At 30.5% G+C, this 23,161-nt stretch overlaps 1 protein-coding gene across 2 annotated transcripts in view; it reads right to left on the bottom strand.

The window, feature by feature from the left end:
- Positions 1-271: 271 nt before the first annotated feature.
- Positions 272-23,161, bottom strand: part of LOC145329988 (gamma-aminobutyric acid receptor subunit beta-like) — a 113,098-nt gene continuing 90,208 nt past the window's right edge. For both annotated transcript variants that reach the window (XM_080174491.1, XM_080174492.1), the window contains exons 8-11: positions 19,629-19,751; positions 2,722-2,812; positions 2,391-2,482; positions 272-793 (exon numbers count right to left, since the gene is read on the bottom strand). In XM_080174491.1, the coding sequence (XP_080030617.1) occupies positions 665-793; positions 2,391-2,482; positions 2,722-2,812; positions 19,629-19,751 (435 nt within the window). In that variant the 3' untranslated portion in view covers positions 272-664. The remainder of the gene's footprint in view (positions 794-2,390; positions 2,483-2,721; positions 2,813-19,628; positions 19,752-23,161) is intronic.

Below are 23,161 nucleotides of genomic sequence, written 5' to 3'. Positions count from 1 at the left end.
TTTTACTGTTGTTTTAAAATAAAAACTTAAATATTTTTGTTGTTCTATTAACTGAAATATTTTTTTTGTGTGTTCTATTAATTACATTAAAAAACGAAGAAAATAAGCCATTAATCATTAAATTCTGATAACTATAAGTGGGGTAAAATTGCTTTCAAAAAAGTTCTCATAAAAAAAAACACACTGTAATATATGGATTATAATTATCTTTATGTATATGTATAATATTTTGTCTTGAACATTTAAACTATGAACAATTACTTTATATTCATTTTTGGAAACATGTCATTTAATATAGTTTAATCTTTACTGATTAAAAGAACACTTAACTCTAAAATATCATATTTTAGTATTTAATGTTTCGTAATTTAATCAACCTTTATTTGAGTTTTTTGAGGTATCACTCTTATTAATCAAATTTTGATTTATTATGCAATCAAAGTTACATAGGTTTATATTTGTCTTTTAGCTTTACTTAGAGTATTAATTTCAGAAATATCTCATCAGGGCTGATTCATCATTTTATTTCAGCATTTATTTTCTTTTATTGTTTTTTTATTATGGTCCTAACCTTTTTTAGACAGGAATTACTGCAAAATATCATCCAAATTTTGGAAGAGTCCACATTCACTGCAAAGTGAATGTGTAGCAGAGAGATGGATGTTTATTCTAGGTATACAAGATCATCAACAACCTCATTACTGATGGTCAAGTAGATCATCCAGTACATGAGATGGAAGGAGAGGAAGGTTATGGGGAACACAATCCTACTGTACTTGTCAATATCACTGGCCTGAAACAGAAAATTATGTTTTATATCATTTTAACAAATAGCTGAACAAAATTGAGTTTTTGAAGATAAAATATGCAGAGTTATAAGTCTGTCCGATAAAGCTCTCTAGGTATTGCCATCACGTGAATAAAATCTCATTTATGTGACGGGTAAAAAGGTTGCCATTGCTACCAAAATCATAAAACTGAAATAATTATTCTTCCCCCAAATCAGTTCAATTGTTGGCTGCATGTACTGGGTTCTTCTTATCAAATCTAAATGATGTTAGTTAGACATTTTTGGAGAGAAAAAATAAATGCCCAACAAAAGATAAAACCAAGAAGACTAAAACTACTTTATTTGACATTCACCTTCATGATTAAATAATGATAGTTATAGATAGCTATTGTTAAGGTAAGGTGTAAAATTATCGAGACAAGTTCAAGTCTTACTTGACCATTGAGATTTAATAGTTTTTGTTAAAATATACATTCTAATATTCAAAGTAATAAGGTTTTTGTCTGTAGCTTAACTACTGAACCGATTAATTAAGCGTTTTTTAGTTGGTTTTAGAAAATTTTTCTTTCCAACCCTTCCATTACATAGTCCCTACATCTTAGGGGAGTAGTCGCTACTTTCTTTATAAACCACTAAGAATAGAGTAATTTTTTGCTGCTATTTTTATATATGATGCTATTTTGTGGTGTTTAATATATGAAATTTCATATACATACATATATAATTAAAAAGCAATAAATTAAAGTTCCTTAAGTATTATGATTGATATCCTGCTAAAGTCTAACCATTCGTCAAAATTACAGTGTCATATTTCCTTTTTAATCATTATAAGGCACAATGAAATTGACGTGGAATTTATAGCAATACAAGAATGTAGTTACAATGTTATTTGAAGAATTGCATGTCGTTATTTATCACCAATAACCATGCAAATCTGTGACTGTACAAGGTGCTAGGGTCGAATCTTGGCCCAACATAACAAAAGATGTAAAACTGGTTCCTACTTATACCAGGTGCGAGAAATTATAAGTTAAAGCCTTGACTTGGCCCACAACAGGCACAACTGTTTTATATAAGGATAGACTTATGAAGGTCATGTAATCAAAAGTTTTAGTCATCCTCTGAATAACATAATTATTATATCTATAGTTAATAAATTGCTTTCTTAAAACTTCCACTCAGTAAGTTTTTTTTCCTTGTATGGGAAAGCAAAAATTGGGACTGAGCTTGGGTATAATTAATTATTTTAGTTTAAATATTTATGGAAAAGGTATACTATAATTAATGGATTAATGCAGTAACGTTCAGAGAAACAGGGATAGCTTAACTTTTATAATTCGAATGTTACTTTTCGTGAATTGGTGTACCCCACAAAATAGCCTGGACTCGTATCAAGCTTCCTCAAAAGCTTATCTACCAAATCTATAACTATCATACGAAATTTATTACTTTTAATCTGTCGAGGTTTCGTGATTCTTAATTCAAAAATAGAAGTTAGGTATTTATATTTTGAGAAGAAAAAAAGTTAAACAATTCACTTTAGAGGTATTGTAATCAAAGATGTAATCAATAGGACGCTTCTTAAGAGATAAAAAAATACCTTCATTCCGCAAAGTCTATCTGGGGGAGCTTGAGGGGGTGGCACTGGAATGTTTGATGCGGGTGGTGGGGCGTTGCCCCCTCCGTTTCCTCCTATAATTTAAAATTTATTTTAAAATTTATCTTATTTCTGCAATGAATATAAATCCTTTGATTTCAATTTTACCTAAATACATATCACTCAAATTGCGTAATAAGCACAACAAATTTTCACTCCTAATTGAAATAACTTGAAAAATCAAGAAAGCAGTTTTTTTTATATACCTAACCCTGCAGGTTTTGAATTTTGTCACTATTGTGTAAATAAATTGAATCTAACCAGAATATATTACCTTGCATTGGCCTGTGGTGGTCGTTCATGTGTTCTGGTCCTCCGTTCAGGGTGCATGTCATCATACAGCAGGAGTGTAGTCTCACTGTAGCCTAGATAGATAGATAGTTCAGGGTGCATGTCATCATACAGCAGGAGTGCAGCTGTACTGTAGCCTAGATGGATAGATAGTTCAGGGTGCATGTCATCATACATCAGGAGTGTAGTCTCACTGTAGCCTAGATAGATAGATAGTTCAGGGTGCATGTCATCATACAGCAGGAGTGGAGCTGTACTGTAGCCAAGATAGATAGATAGTTCAGTGTACATGTCATCATACAGCAGGAGTGCAGCTGTATTGTAGCCTAGATAGATAGATAGTTCAGGGTGCATATCATCATACAGCAGGAGTGCAGCTGTACTGTAGCCTAGATAGATATATAGTTCAGGGTGCATGTCATCATACAGCAGGAGTGTAGTCTCACTGTAGCCTAGAAAGATAGATGATAGATATAGGTATTATACAATCATAGAAATAGATAGATATATATGCAGAAAGCTGGACAGATCAATCTATAAGCAACATACAAATCATATTCTGCAAAACTATTCTGCTGCCCTTACTATTTGAATATTTTGTATTGGCTAAGGTTTAAACTTATTAACAGTACAAATAATTATTAAAATTTAAATTATTATTAATATTCTTTTTGTCTTGCAGGAAATTTTTAACTAGTTTTTGTAGTAAAATTAAGTCATTAAATCCTTAAATGGAAATTTCAAATAGATTTATGGTTTTGCCTTGATCCTAGAAAAAATATCCATATTTCACATTTTTAAATTATTAAGTTGATAGAAAATCTAAAACATATATATAGGTAAATATTTTTATTTTTAGTTATTAAATAGTTAGATAGTGCGCTAGTGCAACTAATTACCTATATCTTTAATTAAAAAGATAGGAAGATAATCCATTGCAATTAATTAATGACACATTCAATATAAGTTTGTCAACACATGATTGGCAAAAAGTACTGCCATGGTGGTGCAAAAATCCCTTTCATCAAAACTTTTATCTCAAAGTTTGATTATTTCTTCATCTCCTAATAACCATAGTTTCTTGCCAATAATATAACTTTCCTTCTCTCTATTCAAGGTATCCAGAAAAAGTGATGGTCTTAAGAGGATTTTTAGTGTGTTTAGAAATTGTATTAATCTTCATTTATTTCTTTGAATAGGATTTTATATGCAATTTTTAATGCAAGAATTTTCTCTTTATATATATTTAAAATATTATTAAAGGTTTAATAAGATATTTTGGGACTTAATTAATTATTGGCTTATTGAGTGTCAATTTCATTGGGTACCAAATTCTGAAAATTAATTTAATAAAAAAGGTAACTTTATTGGTAAAAAAAACTCTATAGTCAAAGCATATTTTTACTAAGAATATTAAAATAACCTAAACTAATATACAAAATAATATTTTTTGTGTAGAATCATTGCACTTACATAGTCAGTCAAACATATCCTTTTTCTTTAACACACAGGAAATTAGAACATGTAAATAAAGTAATGTGTATTTTATAGTATAACATGATTTTATTTGTAGAGTTTTGAGTAGTTTATACTGATTTATTTTAAAGTTTAAAAAGTTAAGTATATGTTGAGAATTGTTTGTGTGATAGTGGCCATGAAAGTAGAGGGAATGCACATGTAATGCACAAATTTCAATACCAATTTTACATTCAATTTTGTTCCATTATACTCGCAGAATTTATGCTGGGTGTGGGTGGGGCTGCTGAATTGTTCAAGGAGTGTGTGTGGTGGGGGGGGGGAGGGGGGGGGCAGAGTAAATAATCCCACTCCTTTGTGGAGATGTGCAAATTTAATTATCATTTAATCCTCTCCTCTCTGCTGAATCTCTCTCATCTTCCTTGGATTGTGTCCACCTTATTTTCAATTCACCAAAGATTTTGGTTTGGACTATTTGAAATGAAAGCAACATGTTCACAGTACAAAAAGTAGGAAAAAATAAAGAGATAGAATTACTGATTTAAAACTAATATTATGCTCTTGTAAATAACCTTCTTCATAATCAAAATCATTCATACTAAATATACTTTTAGTTATAAATTGTACATTCCTTAAAACATTAATCAATTAATTAGTACACAAGAATAACAAGGAATTACCCCCTGGGACAAATAAAAAAGGAATTGTTGCTATAGTTTTTCATTTTGTTTCCATTGAAAGTTATCTCTACTTTTACCATATAACATGCAAATGATTTATTGATAATTTGCCATCCTAATTATATTTCTATGTGAATAGGAATCAATTTTCAATTAAGTGATCTATCTCATATACCTAAATGTATATACTGGCACAGTTGATTATGTTTCCAGTTTTAACATTTTTACAGTTGTTTCAATATGTTCTTAATCCATGTGAAATTAGTGAAATTATTTAAAATCCTTTTAAAATAATGTCCTTAAGTTGTTATTGGTTTATAACATACAAGATACAAACAGAATTCTTGGCATGCTTCCAAAACATCTTGTATTATTTAAAAACCAAATTTTTTCTAAAAGTATTTGTATGCAATTAAAAACTAAATTTTAGAGATAAAACTAGATTTTAATTAACCCATTAGTGCCGAACCGGGTTTTAAAACCCGGTTCCAGAAAATGTAAAAAAAACCGGTTTCCGGCTTCATAATTGCATCATTCTCAGTATGAACCCCCCCTCTACTACCCTGGCTTTCATTTCCCCCTGGAGCAGGCAGTTTTGCTTACTTCCGTTTGCCGGTATAGATCAACAAAGTTTGAAAATCATGAAAATTCAAAATACCCCATCTAACTTTTTTGTTTTTATAGTAAAGTCGCTGATTTTTTTCGTTAAATCTAAAGTTTATTGACAAGTACATCTATTTGTGAATTCGTTTTATTTAAATTATTATTTTTTATATGATTTTTTATCGTTTTTTTACGCCCTATATAGGCCCGGTTCGGCATTTCCATTTGAAGTCTGAAATTTTTATTACCCCGTTTCACTAATAGATCTTTTTTGACAACAACAACAAAACAGGGTTTTTTTTACCCGAAATCGCCGGCTAAACACGAAATTTGAAATAAATCGCTTCGTATTATACTTGTAGCTCTATAGATTACATGAGGTTGTGTAGTTTTCAATTACGGATCGTATCAAAGTTCTAAAAAGTGTTCATCTCACTTTTGGCGTTCAAAAATTACATTTTTCGATTTTTGGTCAAAATAACCGGGTTTTTACAGGAAAACCAGGTTTTAACGCCGGGGGAAAGCACCAAAAACGGGTAATAATGCCTGGTTGGTATTTATGGCCGAGCCGAACCGGGTTTTTTTGCAACTTTCCTGTGCACGCCACTAGAGCAAAACAAAAAAATACGAATTCCGTTTTGACCATTATAAAGCTTCCCTGAAACTTTCAGCTCGATCGGCCCATAAAAGTGGCGCTCGGCACTAATGGGTTAATACCACTGAAAACAAATGAAATGAAGAAGTATAATACTTTCAATATCAAAGATCTAAAGATAAAAGTGATTTACAAAACAAGAAAGAGAAACAAACTTGAGAATCTTTGTAATTTGGGGAGGGAATAGGTATTATCTTGATTAACATATCCCAGAATCCCAGATATGGATGGCAGGCATGAACATTGAAATTTGTATGAATAGAAATGTTATAATAAATTGTCTGCTTCCAGTCAGAGCCAGGGAAGTTAGGGATCAGTCAACTGGAGAAAAAAGACTACTATTAGGAGACATTTATACCAGCCTTAGTTTTCATATAACAAGGACTGTTGTGCCAATTGCAGTTTGCTTATATTTTAGATAGATCAGAGAAAATCTTCATGAATATTCTTGTACAGGGTGGGGCAAATAAGACCGGACAAACTTTAAACGGCCATAGCGCCAATCAGGAGGTTTGACCACACTATAAAAAGCTTAGGTAATGACCTTTTAGCACAAAAAAAAATTTGGACGAAGATAGACGTGTACACCGAGCTGGCCGGGCATATGTTCAACAAGGCAGATTCCAAATGCGCTGGTGGTTAATGCGCAAAATCACATAACGTAGGGTCCGATAGGGAAGGAGTTGGAATCTTGACCCCAAATTTTGTGGGTGTCTTAGGCTCATTGAGACACACATTTTGCCGTGTTTAAATCAATTTTAGCTCAATCCTAGCCGAAATGAGATCGATTTTTCAAGATTTTGAGCCTTAAGAAATCACAAACAGAAGGGCCTGACAGGGAAGGAGTTGGAAATTTGACCCAAAAAATTTTGTGTGTCTTAAGCTCATCAAGACACGCATTTTGAGTACTTAAAGTCCACTGTAGCTAAATCCTAGCCCAAATGAGAGCAAAAACATGGATTTTGTCAATTTGGCGGTTACTCATGATCCTAAGGAAATGTGGCCTCCCAGCAGCCCGATCTTAATTCAATGGACTTTTGGGCCCAGGGCTACTTTGAAGCATGCACCAATAGACATGCCCATACCACAAAGACCTCCCTCATTGCCACTATCAAGGAGAACTACGCCAGCTTGGACAGGTACATTTTGACCTGGACCTGCCGGCGGTTGAGGAGGCCGGTAGAGGCTGTGATTGAGGCTGGCGGCGATTGTGTTGATTTATCTACTAGTCATATACCTATTTTGCTTGCCAGTTTTTAAAATTCAAAAAAATCTTTAAAATTGAAGATATTATGTTTATTTGTTTAGAAGTTAGAATTTGTCCGGTCTTATTTGCCCCACCCTGTATAAATAAATAATAAAGTTAAGCAAATTAAATCAAAAAAGCAAAGTTGTATATTGAGATTACATGATAATAGATGCGTCTACAATATTTTAAGGGGTGTTTTATCTGACTGTCATATTCAGTTATCCTTTACAGAGTAGCTTCAAGTGGGTCTCAAGAGTTAGTTTTATCTTTTATGGTAAAAATTGCTTTTATCTCCTAAGTAAAATCATATCTATTCTTTAACTTTCATCTTAAAACTCAAATTTGAGAAGGTCTTCTAGTTCAGAAAAAATATCCTAGAATTTATTTTTGAATCTTTTATTTCAAAGGGATGATTTATAAGGCATGAATTTATTCTTTTTTCCTAAGATAGATGGATCATAAAGATTGGTTTATCATTTTATATCTATGATATTTTGTTCCTATCATTTTTTATTCATTATCCCTATAATTTTGTTTTAAAATTTATAGTAAAAACTATAAATTTAAATATTCTCTTATTGGCTGTAATAAATAATTTTTATTTAATTTCTTCTTACAAAACAGATACAGTAACTAAAAGTAGTACAGACTAGAATAGCAATGTACAGAATAGAATCACTTTAGAATATATGACTTCTAGATTATTCATATACATAAAAAAGTGTGATAAATTTTAGCTCAGAATTTATTGACCACTAGGTACTTTTTTCAATATTGGTGTTTTTACAAGAACAAAAATTTAGGAGTCTTATAAACCCCAAACAAACATATTATGCAAATCTGAATTTTCAAAATAGCAGCTTTATTATTCATTTAGGATGATTTTACAATAAATATGAAATGTAGATGACTCTTTTGGTTACAAAATTCCACTGTTATTTTTTAATTAATCAGCACCAATAAAGCACAAGATCTCAAAAACAGCATTTGGGGGAAATACTGGTGAACAAACATATTATGCAAATCCAAAACAAAGCAAAAAAAAGGTTTTTTGGCACTTTTCTCCTCTTTTAAAGATTGATTATGATAAAATAATAATTTTTAAAGGGATTTATGCATTAATTATTATGAAATATAGTATAAGGTAGAAATTAATGATTTTTCTAAATAAGAAATGTTTGAAAAAAATAAATTTGATCCCTATCACTTTAGAGGACAGCTGCTGACCCCCAGTCTTATGGATGAACCTAAATACATGTTAAAGATAAAAATTACCCTGAAAATTATACAAAAATGTTTTTTGGTGTGTTGAAAAAATCAATTTTAAAATCTTGATTTTGAGGATGATGACCTTTAAGATGCCCCTATTGGTGGTGATGGTGAGCCAAATGTTATCAAAGTGCATGACCATGACGACAACTTATATATTAAACTATGATCCAATTTTTGTAGTTATAGCATCCTCCAGCCCAGCGTTATTAAAAAAGAAAAGAATTGCAATTTTATTTACTTCAATTCATAAGGTGAATACTGTAGTTTTTAGAAGATGGTTATATTTCTTGTTAGAAGGCTCCATTGGAGGCTGCTATGACTACAAAAAATGGTACATAGGTTACTAGACAAGTTGTTGTAATGGGCATGTACTTAGATAACATTTGGCTCACCATCACCACCAACAGGAGCATCTGAAAGGTCATCATCCTCAAAATCAAGATTTTAAAATGAATATTTTTAACACATAAAAAAACATTTTTGTATACTTTTCAGGATAATTTTTATCTTTAACATGGATTTGCATAATATGTTTGTTCACCAGTATTTCCCCCAAATGCTGTTTTTGAGATCTTGTGCTTTATTGGTGCTGATTAATTAAAAAATAACAGTGGAATTTTGTAACCAAAAGAGGCATCTACATTTCATATTTATTGTAAAATCATCCTAAATGAATAATAAAGCTGCTATTTTGAAAATTCAGATTTGCATAATATGTTTGTTCGGGGTTATAACTGAAATAAATAAGTTAAAGGGTAGGAGAAAGGTTGCTTTTTTTAGTAGCAAAGCTACTCTATATTTTGAAATGTCCGTCCATCCTTCTGTCATAGATATTTTTAATTACCCATGTAAATTTGTTACTTTCATTAAATGCATGTAAAGTATTGTTGTTTCTTTGTTAATTTTATTTTTTTATTTTAGTTTTGCTGTTTTAGAAAATATAACCCAATTTTCTATATAATATTTGAACATAAAATGGTCTTTATACTGTGAATGGTATTGACAGTTAGCCTTCATTAAAATGACAAATTTTGCCGCCAGACTGATAATTTATATTTTTTACAGTAAATCTTAAATAAATTATATTTTACACCAAAGCAAAAAAATAATTTATTCATTCTAAAATCTGACAGAAAACGCAAATCATTGTTATTTTTTGTGTTGTTCTTTTGGATGAAGGGAAATTGAACTGTAATATAATCTCTAACTTGTAAAACACATAATCTCATTAGTTGGCTTTAAAAAATTAAGGACTTTTATTAAATCGTGATCTTAATTATTAAAATTAGCAGTGTTCTAACTTATTTACCAATAGTTTTAACCATTAGATGGAAAATTTAATTTATTATAATTAAAGTTGTACATCAATTTAATCCATTGGCTTTTCTCTCATAATCCGAGATTTTTTTCTGCTCTAAATAAAAAGCCATGGACATAAAATGACCTTATTATCATTTTTTAGAAGTAAGCATTCAAAACATCACTAAACCTCTCTATATCTAAAAAGTAAAACCTGCCTAAGTTTTAGAAAAGTAATAGCAAATAAACAATAAACAAAAAAATTTGATTATTTATGGTTATTCCTATGTACGTAGTACAGTTTAGTAAAGTTCCCTTAACCTAAAGTGAATACCAAGCAAACATATATTCTTTTCTTGCTTACATTCAATTAGTAGGTCGGCTACAAGTTTATTTTTTAAAAAGATTAAAAGTAGTTAAAGTGGTACTATTTGGTTTACTCGACGGTTCAGAGAATCATACTAACTACATCCACCTAATATAAAGAAATTAGGAAATATAAATGTGAATCTAGACAAAGATATTATGATATTATGGTAATTGTAAAATTAAAACAATAATTTTATGCAAATTAAAACATTTAATTTCTGTGCATTCAACAAATTAGTAATTTTTAATTGCAACACTGCTCTACAATGATAAAACAGTGCGATAGCCCTTCGCCTAAACGGTGGTTCATTTATGGGTAAGAATTCACCACCGTCCCAAACTAAAATTGTGATTACGCCATTTCAGATTTTTTTGTAAAATTTGGGGTTTCCTAGAACCATTCTCATCCATGTTAATGTAGACAGATAAATTCTAAAGTAAAATCTCAGGACATAAATTGTTTCAATAAAATAGCACAAGTAAATCCAGCTCAGCTAGTGTTCATATAGAGCCCATAAATTGTTTCAATAAAATAGCACAAGTAAATCCAGCTCTGCTAGTGTTCATATAGAGCCCATAGGGGGGGCATTTCACTGTAAATCATGTTACCCATGTATTATAACTCAAAAACATTGAGTATTTTATTGAATTTTGTTTCTTTGGTTCCAAACTGTTAGTTTCCAAACATTTCAACCAATAATTTTGGTAATTTACTTTATCATTGTACATTGTTTGTCCCTTAAGGTCCCTGGGTAAAAAAAACAAAAAAAAGGTAAAAGTAAATGGTAATAAAAATAGTAAATTACCTACTCTTTAAACTTTCTTTAAAATCATTCGCTGCTTTATCCTTTGTAGAAATGTGAGAATACAAATTTAAGATACTGCCTCTATCTTACCTTTAGTTAAGGGAAACTTTTATTCTTTTGTTTTGGTTTCTTGGTAGTAAAGCTACTCTATACCTAACTTTTTCTTTTAGTACGTCCGTCAGTCCGTAAAGCTGTGGGGGAAAGTGAAATCCCGTGCCAAAGATCATCCAGTATACGACTATTTGGTTTGTCAGTCTGTCAGGCTAATAAAGACATTTGAATATTGATATGAGAGGTTTCGAGAATTTTTTCACTTTTATATTATCACTAAGCATCTACTCTAAAACTCACTTTGTCCGTTTGTCTACCCATTATTTTCTTTGGAGAATTGGCGCTAATAGATCTCTGAGTAGGAGATCAATATGAAAAGCACAGCACTTTATAATTAGCGTCTGTACGTCCGTTTGTCTGTAAGTTTGTTAGTTTTGTTTAGTTATCTTGATGAAATAGTTTCCTTTTAGGTGAAATCCCTAAATTTATTTTGTACAACTCATTCTATCTTTCCATTTGGAAAACAGGAATTAAGACTAACAAATATTTTAAATTGTGTAAGATAAAATAAGATTAAGATGTTTCTACTGCAGTTCTCGACTGAAAATCCAGAAGCAAAGAAATTAAGAAAAATGTTATTAACAATCTGCTATCGCTGCCGCAAATTTAAAAAATTTTTTGTGAATGAAGAAATTTGCTCAAAAAAATTCTGACGCTATAAAATTGAGGGATGAGAAGAGGACGAGTGGGAAAGAAAACCCTTAAAAAAGAGCTGGATAATCCCTCATTTTTATGAAGTCACATGGTGATTTTTGAGCGACTTTTTTCACTCTCAATTTTGGAGACTCTATATTTTAACAACAGACATATTTCTTTAAGCTGAAGTTTTGAATATTTTTAAAGCTGCAGCCGCAAATAATCAAAATGGCGATAATGGCGACTAAGGCTGAGTGAGGCTAAGCTTCTCTAAAGTAAAGATTAACCGTTCTGACTGAGGCTTACCTGTTGACGCAACTATGGAGGAGGCTGCCGAGCTTTGATTTAGATAATAATTAAAATCAATTATTTATTAACAAGAAATTATCAAACTACAGGTAATATTGTACAACTTCCCTTGAATTTGATTTATCAGCTTGTAATTATAACGATATTTATGTACAAGCAATTTTACTGGATTGTTTTCCCTTGTTCCTGAAGAGAAGGTTTTAGGATAAGAAAAAATCCATTATAAGATTACTCTAGAAAATAATCTGTAAATATTACAACACAAGTCTTGTAAAGGAATCAATTTATCTAGGTTCATAATGGATTTTCAGTAGCACAGCAAAAACATAACTAAGGCCCGTATGTACGTCCGTACAAATTGCATAAATTGTTTATTGAAAAAAATTATTTTTTAAAATATCAACAGATCCATGTGAATGCCAGATCTAATTAATCGTGTGTTTCAAGCTTAATTGCAGATTTGAGCCCCACGTAATATCATAAGTTACATCCAAGTATAAAATTTCATGGAGGGGGGAGGGTCTTTCCCTTAAACAAGCTTAAACTAATCCCAAGAAAAGAATACTCCATGTAAAGTATATCCCAAACTGTTGTGCATTCACCAACATCATTACTTCAGACAGACAGACATCTTTCTTCTTTGAATTATAGGTAAATGGAATAGCAAAAAAGGGAGACCCGAGCACAAATATTTTACTTACTCTTTATCAGATACATAATCAGACACAAAATAAGAATTTAGAGTACCTTTGCTACTAAAAAGAAATTACATTAAGATTTATTGAAGCAAGTTTTATGTAATATAGTCAGACAGAAGAGAACAGCTGTATCCAAGAACGTAATACAGTATACTACTAACATGAAAGGTATCTTGAAGTGTGTTTTATAAGTCTAAGATATCCTCACTCAATTTTGATTTCAAATTTTCTATTTCTAAATCAATTTCAACCCATCAATTAAAAATTTTATTTCTTTTTAAAACACTAGTGGCTTCGCCCCTAGCCTCTAGGGGCTTCGCCCCATGAGGTAATGGAAAGTCAACCCTCCAGAATAATTTTATAGTTATATTTTCAAAAAAGTTATTCTTTGCCGAATTACTCTTTGGTAAAATAAAACCCAGGTTGTGCGACGCACAAAAATTTCTATTCGTAAAAATTAAACCCAGGTTGTTCACCGTATATCTCGTACGGGGTGAGCATAAGCGAGTACCCTGTATGCGGCGCAAGCTCTGATAGTCCCACTGATTGGACCACATATTTATTTTAAATTTTATTTAATACCTATAATTGCAACAACTGTTTAACTTTTTTTTTTTTGGGGGGGGGGGGGTTCATGGGGGCTTCGCCCCATGGTGCAGTGGGGTTCCCCCAACCCAATTACTGGTTTTTGTTTACAAAAATAAAAAAAAATAAAAATTTGAAAATAAGTATTTTTTATTTTTAGGGGGGTTGGGGTGTCCCACCCTCCTAGAAAATAGCCTAAAACCACCAGAGGACCAGTAGATATATTCCCAGCAGAGTAGAGCCCAATTTGTTCAGCAGTTACTGAGATTTTACAAAAAATGTAAAAAAAAAATTTGGGGGGGGTGGTTTTTTTAGTTTTTTGGGGGTTGGGGATGTCCCAACCCCCAGGAAAATAGCTTAAAACCATCACAGGACCAGTAGGTATAATCCCTGAAGAGTAGAGCCCAATCGGTTCAGCGGTTACTGAGATCTTAAGCTTCAGACGGACAGACAGACGGACAGACGGACAGACATCAAGCTACTTTGTATTATAGATATCAAAATAACTATTCTCTTTGAAATATAATTCTTGGTTAAAAATAACAGGGAAATATTTCCTTTATTAGTTAAGATTTTCATAATTGTTTAATGTGATAGAAAATACACCATCTTACTCATATCTCAGCGCCTATTACTCACTTAAAGGTGGAACTTAGATTTGGCTTTCACACTTATAAAAAAAATGTTGGGGATTTTTAATGGTGCTTTTAAATTCTGCATTTTTCAGATATTTTACTGTTATCGCGATTTTAAACTGCATATAAGTTGTAAAGGTAAATTGCTATTTTTCTTCCAATTAGTCTTCATATCTCTTGTATTTTCTGAAATCTTAGGGCGGAGGGTGGAATGGGGTGGTATGATTCCCCCAGACAAGTGAGAATGATTTTTTAAGAGTAATCCAAGAATAATATTATTAAGAAAACAACAACTTTCCTGTATTTTACAATACTAAGCTTGTGAACATAACTGAGGAACATAATATAAAACTTGTTTCATAAATAATGTTTAATTATCATTTTTATTTGAGTTAGGTTAACATTATCTAACTTTTACTATGGGATTTTAAAGGAATAAATCTTCTTTATTTATGTAAAACAAAAACTCATCCTTTTCCACATATGAAAAAAATAAAATTAAGACAAGACAAACTTAAGATACAAATTTTGTAGTTTGGGAGGAAGGGGGTGCTCTATCTTAGATAGGAGCCCTTGATGTTATTAAAATAGAATTTGCTAGAGTTACCCATCCCTAACCCCTGGTATTTATCTTAACAAAACCTATTTCCTAATGCATTAAGATGAGAAAAAATGGTAAGATGTTGCATCCTCTTTTTGTAAGATATTTTACAAGGACAGGCAGCTGCAATTTTGCTCATATTCAGTCGACATTTTAAAGTAAGTCCCAGCCGTTTAGTATTTTGGACAGTAATATGCAGCCTCAAACCAGGTGCACTATTTTTTTGTAAATCTACCAAGCCATTATGGTTTCCTTGAAAAAAATTCTTTTTCCCTACATCAACAAGTAATGAATAGCTCTGCAATATTGTGGCTCTGTATTCGAATGTAGTGGGAAAGGACAAACTTTAGTCTGTTTAAATTATCCAGAGACCTAAGTCTCATAAAATTGCCAAAAACCATGCAAGCTAGCTTTAAATAAAGAACTCAATGGGTGCATTAAGACAGGCCTAAAAATACTACTTAATAAGATCTCCAAATATTTCAGTTTTTAAAAATTAAGGCAGCTGGCAAGTCCTGATTTTTATATTAGAAAAAAATATAAAGTATTAACAAAAATAACCAATTTTGGAAAAAAATAGTCTTGTTTTTTTATGTTAAGTAAATTAGAATATGATTCAGTATTTTTAACAATAAAGAAAGAAATTTTTCCAGTTTTGATAATAAAGAATAATAATAAATTTAGAACACAACTTGTAAGCTTTTTTCATATTTCTACAGTAAGTGTAAATTGATTAAGATTAGTTTTACCTTTTTTAGTTATAGAAGTTTATTTCATAATGTGAATAGATCAATTATTTAATTTTAATTCTTTACAAGCTTGAATTACATAGAAATTTGCAAAGACTACCCAACAATAGATAAATATATAGTAAATAAAGAAAGGGAGGGGTCATTGGACTATAAATTACACTGTTACCCAAAGTTTCATAATCACTTTATCTTATTTGTTGAGCCAAAATCTTTGGGTACTTTTTTAACAGTGATTGTTTACTTCCAGACTTAAAGTGTCCAGACTTTTCAACCAATAGTTTTGATATGCAGAGAGGTATTTTCATTTATAGATTTTGTGAATGTTCATTAATTTATTATCTATTGTCTCATCCCTTCAGATCCCTGGGTGTAAATGGGAATATCTATTTTTCTGTACACATTTCCATTTATAAATATGTTTTTCATAAAGTTTCAAAACTTTATTTTTCTTAAAAGAAAAGAAAGAAAAATGCATTATAAGAAGTATAAAAATATCCTATTTACCAACTCTAATACCTTTGAAGCTAACTTTTAAATTGGTAAAGTTGAAAAATTCTCAGCTTTTGTGACGTCATTATCCGGAAAAAGAATGTTTACACAAAATGGTTGAAATTGTTTTAAAATTTTGCAAAACCTGGATTTAAGCCTTGATGATACTTAAGGTATGCTAAATTATATACAAAATTTCCAGTTTTTACTCACAAGGTAAAAGAATGTCAAATTGCGGGGAAAAATCAGTCAGTTAGATTGTTCACAATGAATTCATTAAAAATACTCTCTCAAGGTTTAAATTAAAAGCAAACCAAAACTTTAGTGGGAAGAAAAGAGTTCTAGAAAATCAGATTTTCCTCTGCTGTTGGCAAAGTTAAGCTGTGTTAATATGTTTGGTAACATATTAACTGGGTAGTAAGAAAAATATGCGTAGCAAATCTGAGCAGAACCAGTTTAGTATCTGAGTATATTTTAAAACTTTGTCAATAGATTCAGGCATAAAGGGTATCATTTTGAAATTTAATTCTTTATTTTTGATATTTTATACTTAAAAATCTTCATTTAATTTTAGTTTGTGCTAATTCATATTTTTATTGGTAAATTTAATTATTAATTAAAAGTTTTAATTCGAAATTAATCACAGCTTTAGTATTTTTTGTATATTTATTTTCTGTTCAAGTTCTACTTTTCTATTTCCCAAGATAAAAATTTATTGTTTGATTTTTTATTGAAATCCTTTTTAACTTCTTTTCTACAATTATTAATGTAAAGAATATTCCAATCAAATCAGAGGTGTGCAGGGTTTTTCATAAAAAGGATATTGGTTTAGGGTTGTCACTGGGAATTTATTTATGATTGAGTATAACCTACTTAAAAGCTTATGAAGGTGTGGGAGGTTTTCCCATATCAATCTACTTCTAACTATATGGATTCTGATACAAAATTATAAATATTGTGAAAAATTTTTATTTGCGTGTTCTCTAATCCCTGATTAAGAATGCATTTGTTGCAATAGAATCAACCTCTAGCTCAAATCCTCCATCTTTTAACCTTTCTTCTTCCACCATTCTTTTCCAATATTTGTATGTTTTCCTTCATAAACAATATGTTTAATGTTACGTTGACCAAATAATTGCAATTTTTGATTTATTTTATTATTTGGGAAATTATTTGGAAAGAACAATTTTTCCTAATTTGGAGATATTACTGATGCATTTTGCTTGTAAATAGTTTATGTACATTTCTGTATAAAATGTGTGTAGACAGTAAACGATATAATTTGTATTTGAGGTATTTTATGTTTTTTAGTGCAAATTGTATTTTTATTCAAGATTTTTAATCTTTCAGATAGTGCTGATAATACCTATAAATCGTGGAAACGTTTAAAAAACCCATTAAGGCACTTAAAGTTTAAACAGTTAAAAGAGTAAACTTAAAATATGTCTTGTAAAGCTATAAATCAAAATATTTCCTGAAGTTTTGAATATAAGTTACAGGTTTGAATATAATATTATTTTATACAAAATAAGTAAAGTATGTTTAGCATCTAAATTGCAGCGGAGAAGTAATTATTTTCATCCTAAATTTAATTCACAAAGATAAACTGAGTAAGTGTGTGTGTGTGTGTGTGTGTGTGTGTGTGTGTAGGTGAGTGAGTGTGTTCTGAATTGTATGTGTACTTAACTGCATTGAAGTCAATATTTTAACAAAAATGTGAAAATATTTTTCTTTCAAATTTGATAATTTTGTAGGCTTTAAATTTTTTTAAAATTTTATTAAAATTATCTGAAGATTTTCTATTTTTGAGTTGAAAAACTGCCTAGGTTTTTTCACTGCTGCCAGACACTTTTTCCTGGGAGGATTGAGCTGAAAATAGTCTCTGACTAAGTAAACTATTATTACTAAAAATCAAAACTTTAAATTAACTCTAATTTAATGATTAATCAAGTTTTTTTTTCATTACAAGGTAAGTTTTTTTATCAGGCTCTTTTTATTAAACTATGATTTTAAAAAATCCAAGGCAATATCCTTCAATTCTATATATTTTGCTGCATTATATTTTATTGTGATTTTGTGTGGACACTTTTCTCTACTCAGCCATTACAAAAGAGAGATTAATTTTATTGTAGCAAAGCTACTCTCTCCCTCTCTTTCTCCCTTTTATCTAAATCATCCAGGGATGAATGGACAAGATTTAATGAAATTTTAGTGATGCAGAAATAAAATGCTTTCTAGTTTGATATTTTATAGGATTTGAAATAAAAACCTTCTTTCTATTAAAGGTAAACAAATCATCCTTTTTTAAAATTGAAATGTGAAAATTTAACATCTGATTAAAATTAGGTCTTTTAAACTAATAAGGGGGGGGGGGTTGACATTTTTTCGAGTATAGGCTTTGTCTTGGGAGTGAGAGAATATATTATTTGGCAAAAAAAGTTTCCTTATATCTATTATATTCAGCACCTGAACCTGGAGGCCAAATAAAAAAAAAATTAAATATTTTTCATTCACTTTAATAATTATTTACTTGTTTTTGGTTTGTTTAACTATTCCTTTTATCCATGTTAAGGGTGAGAGAGCTTGATGGTGTGCTATCATTTCTACACATAAAGGAGTTCAATTAAACTAAAAAACCCCAGAAAGAAAGGGGACAATGGGCTGTTTATTACACTAGTCCCCAAACTTTTATATTAACGTTTTTTTTCGTTGGCTTTACAACTTTAGTGAAAATCAGAATAGCCCCAGAAATCAATATGAAATAAGAAAGAGTGTAAGACTCACTAAACTTAAATATTATGTGGTTTAATATGCATGCAATTATTTTAAGAGCAAATATTTCATGTATATTGTTAGCAAACAATCAAAATATTGCTAATATCGATAAAAATGTGGTTACCATTTTATTATATTGTCTTTTGAAATTGCTAATAGGATTATTATTTAAATTGAATATTTGGTGGTTGAAAAGTGCTATTGAAATTTACGCGGAAATGATAACTAACCGAGATTAATACATTGCATAGCTATAGGATTGCAACGCCTAAAAAGAGAGAGAGAAACCTAGATTTAAGTACTTTAATTTTAATTTCTATGTCACTTTATTTTAATTTAGTTAAATAATAAAAAATAATTAGAGATTTGTTTTATTTTCATACAAAAAGACATTATAAAACCGTATTTTTTCAAATTTTCCGTTACCTTTTTAGACTTATAAGTTTAATCACTTTAAATAAATCTATTTTTGTCAATATTATATGGATTTTAGTATAAGAAACCAATTCAGTATAGTGCAGATACTCTAAAATTTAGTAAATTTGTCCGTTTGTTCTATGTATTATAATAAAATAAAAATTTTCCGTTTGATATTCCCATTTTTACAAATGCATAATGCTTCGTAACATAAAGCAGTTTATTCCTTGTTTTCTTAATAAATCAAATTTATACACATGAAATATAAAACATAACAAATTATAATATAAAACTTAAAGTTTCTTTCATTTCTCATATTTAATGTCTCTTTTATCTTTTTAATATTTTATGAATTTTTTTCTCCCTTTTAAATAAGTTTTTTGTCAACATAGAAAAAATAGATAACGTTTTCTGACGTGTAGACGAACATACATTTGAACAAAGCTACTCTATAACGCTAAAGAACTTCCTACCTGTTTGGGGTATTCACGTCTGACGACTGGAGGAGGTCCTTGCATGATCCTACCACCCTCCCTGCAGCCCTGCATGTGGTAGTTGTCAGACGGGTGACGGGGCTTCAGATCCAGCTCCATGTTCTAGATAGATAGATAGATAGATAGATAGGTAGATAGATAGATAGATAGATAGATAGATAGATAGATAGATAGATAGATAGATAGATAGATAGATAGATAGATAGATAGATAGATAGATAGATAGATAGATAGATAGATAGATAGATAGATAGATAGATAGATAGATAGATAGATAGATAGATAGATAGATAGATAGATAGATAGATAGATAGATAGATAGATAGATAGATAGATAGATAGATAGATAGATAGATAGATAGATAGATAGATAGATAGATAGATAGATAGATAGATAGATAGATAGATAGATAGATAGATAGATAGATAGATAGATAGATAGATAGATAGATAGATAGATAGATAGATAGATAGATAGATAGATAGATAGATAGATAGATAGATAGATAGATAGATAGATAGATAGATAGATAGATAGATAGATAGATAGATAGATAGATAGATAGATAGATAGATAGATAGATAGATAGATAGATAGATAGATAGATAGATAGATAGATAGATAGATAGATAGATAGATAGATAGATAGATAGATAGATAGATAGATAGATAGATAGATAGATAGATAGATAGATAGATAGATAGATAGATAGATAGATAGATAGATAGATAGATAGATAGATAGATAGATAGATAGATAGATAGATAGATAGATAGATAGATAGATAGATAGATAGATAGATAGATAGATAGATAGATAGATAGATAGATAGATAGATAGATAGATAGATAGATAGATAGATAGATAGATAGATAGATAGATAGATAGATAGATAGATAGATAGATAGATAGATAGATAGATAGATAGATAGATAGATAGATAGATAGATAGATAGATAGATAGATGATACATATAAGCCAGGGAGGGAAAGGAATTGGCAGATAAAAAAGCTTTAAACCGTGAAGTATATATTTTGGGTGAAAATATTTTCAGTGTGACTTTAAAATTTGTTCGATTAGAACTGGTTCTCAAATATACTGAAAAATCATGTATACCATCGTATTACAGAGAATCTCCCACGAATATAAAAAAAATCATAAAATTTAAAAGTTTTGCTAGCCCGAGCCTTTGGATCTAGGGGCTAACAAAAACTTGTTTTTATCTTATTATTTATCATTTTAATATCCGCGGAAAGCTATCCTCCATTATACCGATATACTTGTAAATCAAAAAATGTTATGATGCTTAATTAAATTTTATCTAAAATTAGATTCCAACGGCAACAAAAGAAAATAGAAAGACACGATTCTAGTGATTTTTAGTGTCTCAAAAAATTTAGCCACAAATATAATTAACCCTCCTTCCACGGCTTATTTAAGGAAATTCCGAAATATTTAGAAAGAAAGGGTTAAAAATGTTGTGGTTGTGCTTTGCGATAAAAAGGAAACCATAATTTATTTTTATATATTGATTCAAAACCAAAAGGAAATTTGTTGAGGCCTTCATGTGCTACAAATTTGGAATGATTAAGATATCAGCCAAATATTACTAAGATTTTTCAAATATTTTTTGTAAAATTTATCAATATACACTCCTGCTCTTATTTTTTGGGCCCAAACACTTTGATCCTTTGAGGACCCTCAATTTAATTTATTTTATGTGCAAATCTAGGCAATTAAACATTTTTTCCTTTTCTTGTTTGCGAACAGAATACAGTTAGATCCACAAACTTGTTACTGTACGCTAAGAGTCCTCTCCCATGGCAAAATTGAGGGGAGTTGATAAACTTCCCTATGTGTCCACCCCCTAAACCCATCTACACCCCTCTTGACGAGTATAACTATACAGCCTAGATATATGGAAATTTAGGGTATTGAATGTGCTCTCTTCTAGCCAGGGAGGGGGGAAAGGGGGAAAACCTGGCAGCACCTTAATAGTATTATTGTAAATCCTGTAATACCACTTTCATTCTTGTATCTATCTGTAAGCAACTGTTATTTGTGTTGTGTTTTCACGTAGCCCCATAGAATACTAATTTGATTAGTGTACCTAACTAAAATACTACTCATATATCTGTTATACTATAAAAGCCATAGTTTTGGACTGGAATACCAATCAAATACTAATAGCCCACTAAAATACTACTATTATTCGTGTAGCTAAATGCAATACCACTTTTTATTCATTTACCAAACTGTAAACCACTTTTATTCGTGTATATAACTGAGATACCACTATTATTAGTGTATCTTACTGAGATACCAATATTATTAGTGTAACTAACTTAGATACCACTATCATTAGTGTAACTAACTGAGATACCACTTTTATTCGTGTATCTAACTGAGAAACCACTATTATTAGTGTATCTAACTAAGATACCACTATCATTAGTGTAACTAACTGAGATACCACTTTTATTCGTGTATCTAACTGAGATACCACTATTATTAGTGTAACTAACTTAGATACCACTTTTATTAGCGTATTTAACTGAGATACCACTACTTGAATACCTCTTTTGTTTGTTACCCAACATAAATACCACTTTTATTCATGTAGCTAAATGCAATACCACTTTTTATTCATTTACCAAACTGTAATCCATTTTTATTCGTGTATATAACTGAGATACCACTATTATTATTGTATCTTACTGAGATACCAATAATATTAGTGTAACTAACTTAGATACCACTATCATTAGTGTAACCAACTGAGATACCACTTTTATTCGTGTATCTAACTGAGATACCACTATTATTAGTGTATCTAACTGAGATACCACTATCATTAGTGTAACTAACTGAGATACCACTTTTATTCGTGTATCTAACTGAGATACCACTATTATTAGTGTAACTAACTTAGATACCACTTTTATTAGCGTATCTAACTGAGATACCACTATCATTAGTGTAACTAACTGAGATACCACTTTTATTCGTGTACTTAACTAAAATACCATTTTATTCGTGTATATAACTGAGATACCACTTTTATTTGAGTACCTAACTGAAATACTATTTTTATTAATGTACCTAACTGGAATACCACTTTATTTGAGTACCTAACTGGAATACCACTTTCCCTGTTCCACAATGTTTGCATTTCAAGGCCTTCTTCAGTTTTTATCAGGGGTGCAAAGATAAGTAAAGATTCTAATAAAAAATCATGTCCATCCTTAAAGTAAAAGAATAGAGGGGGCGTAAGCAAAATGGAACTCTGCCCACAGCGCGGGGACCCTGTCCTGATTTTTTGGTCTTTGATATTAGATGAAAAGGTCGGGAATATAAAAACAGCCTTACAAAACAGTAGAAAGCGATTTGCTTATGGAGGGTTTCCACCCCTTGGGCCAGGTAGTTGTATAACTTATACATCTATATTAACCCTTTACAGTCGGGCCCCTTGCCGCACCTTAATCAGTCGGGGGGGGGGGGGCGTTCAAC

This window comes from Acartia tonsa, chromosome 10, assembly GCF_053477335.1.
Source record: "Acartia tonsa isolate MP-2025a chromosome 10, ASM5347733v1, whole genome shotgun sequence".
Lineage (NCBI taxonomy): Eukaryota > Metazoa > Arthropoda > Copepoda > Calanoida > Acartiidae > Acartia > Acartia tonsa.
The sequence above is the reverse complement of the archived record's forward strand: the minus strand, read 5'-3'. Positions and strand labels throughout refer to the sequence as shown.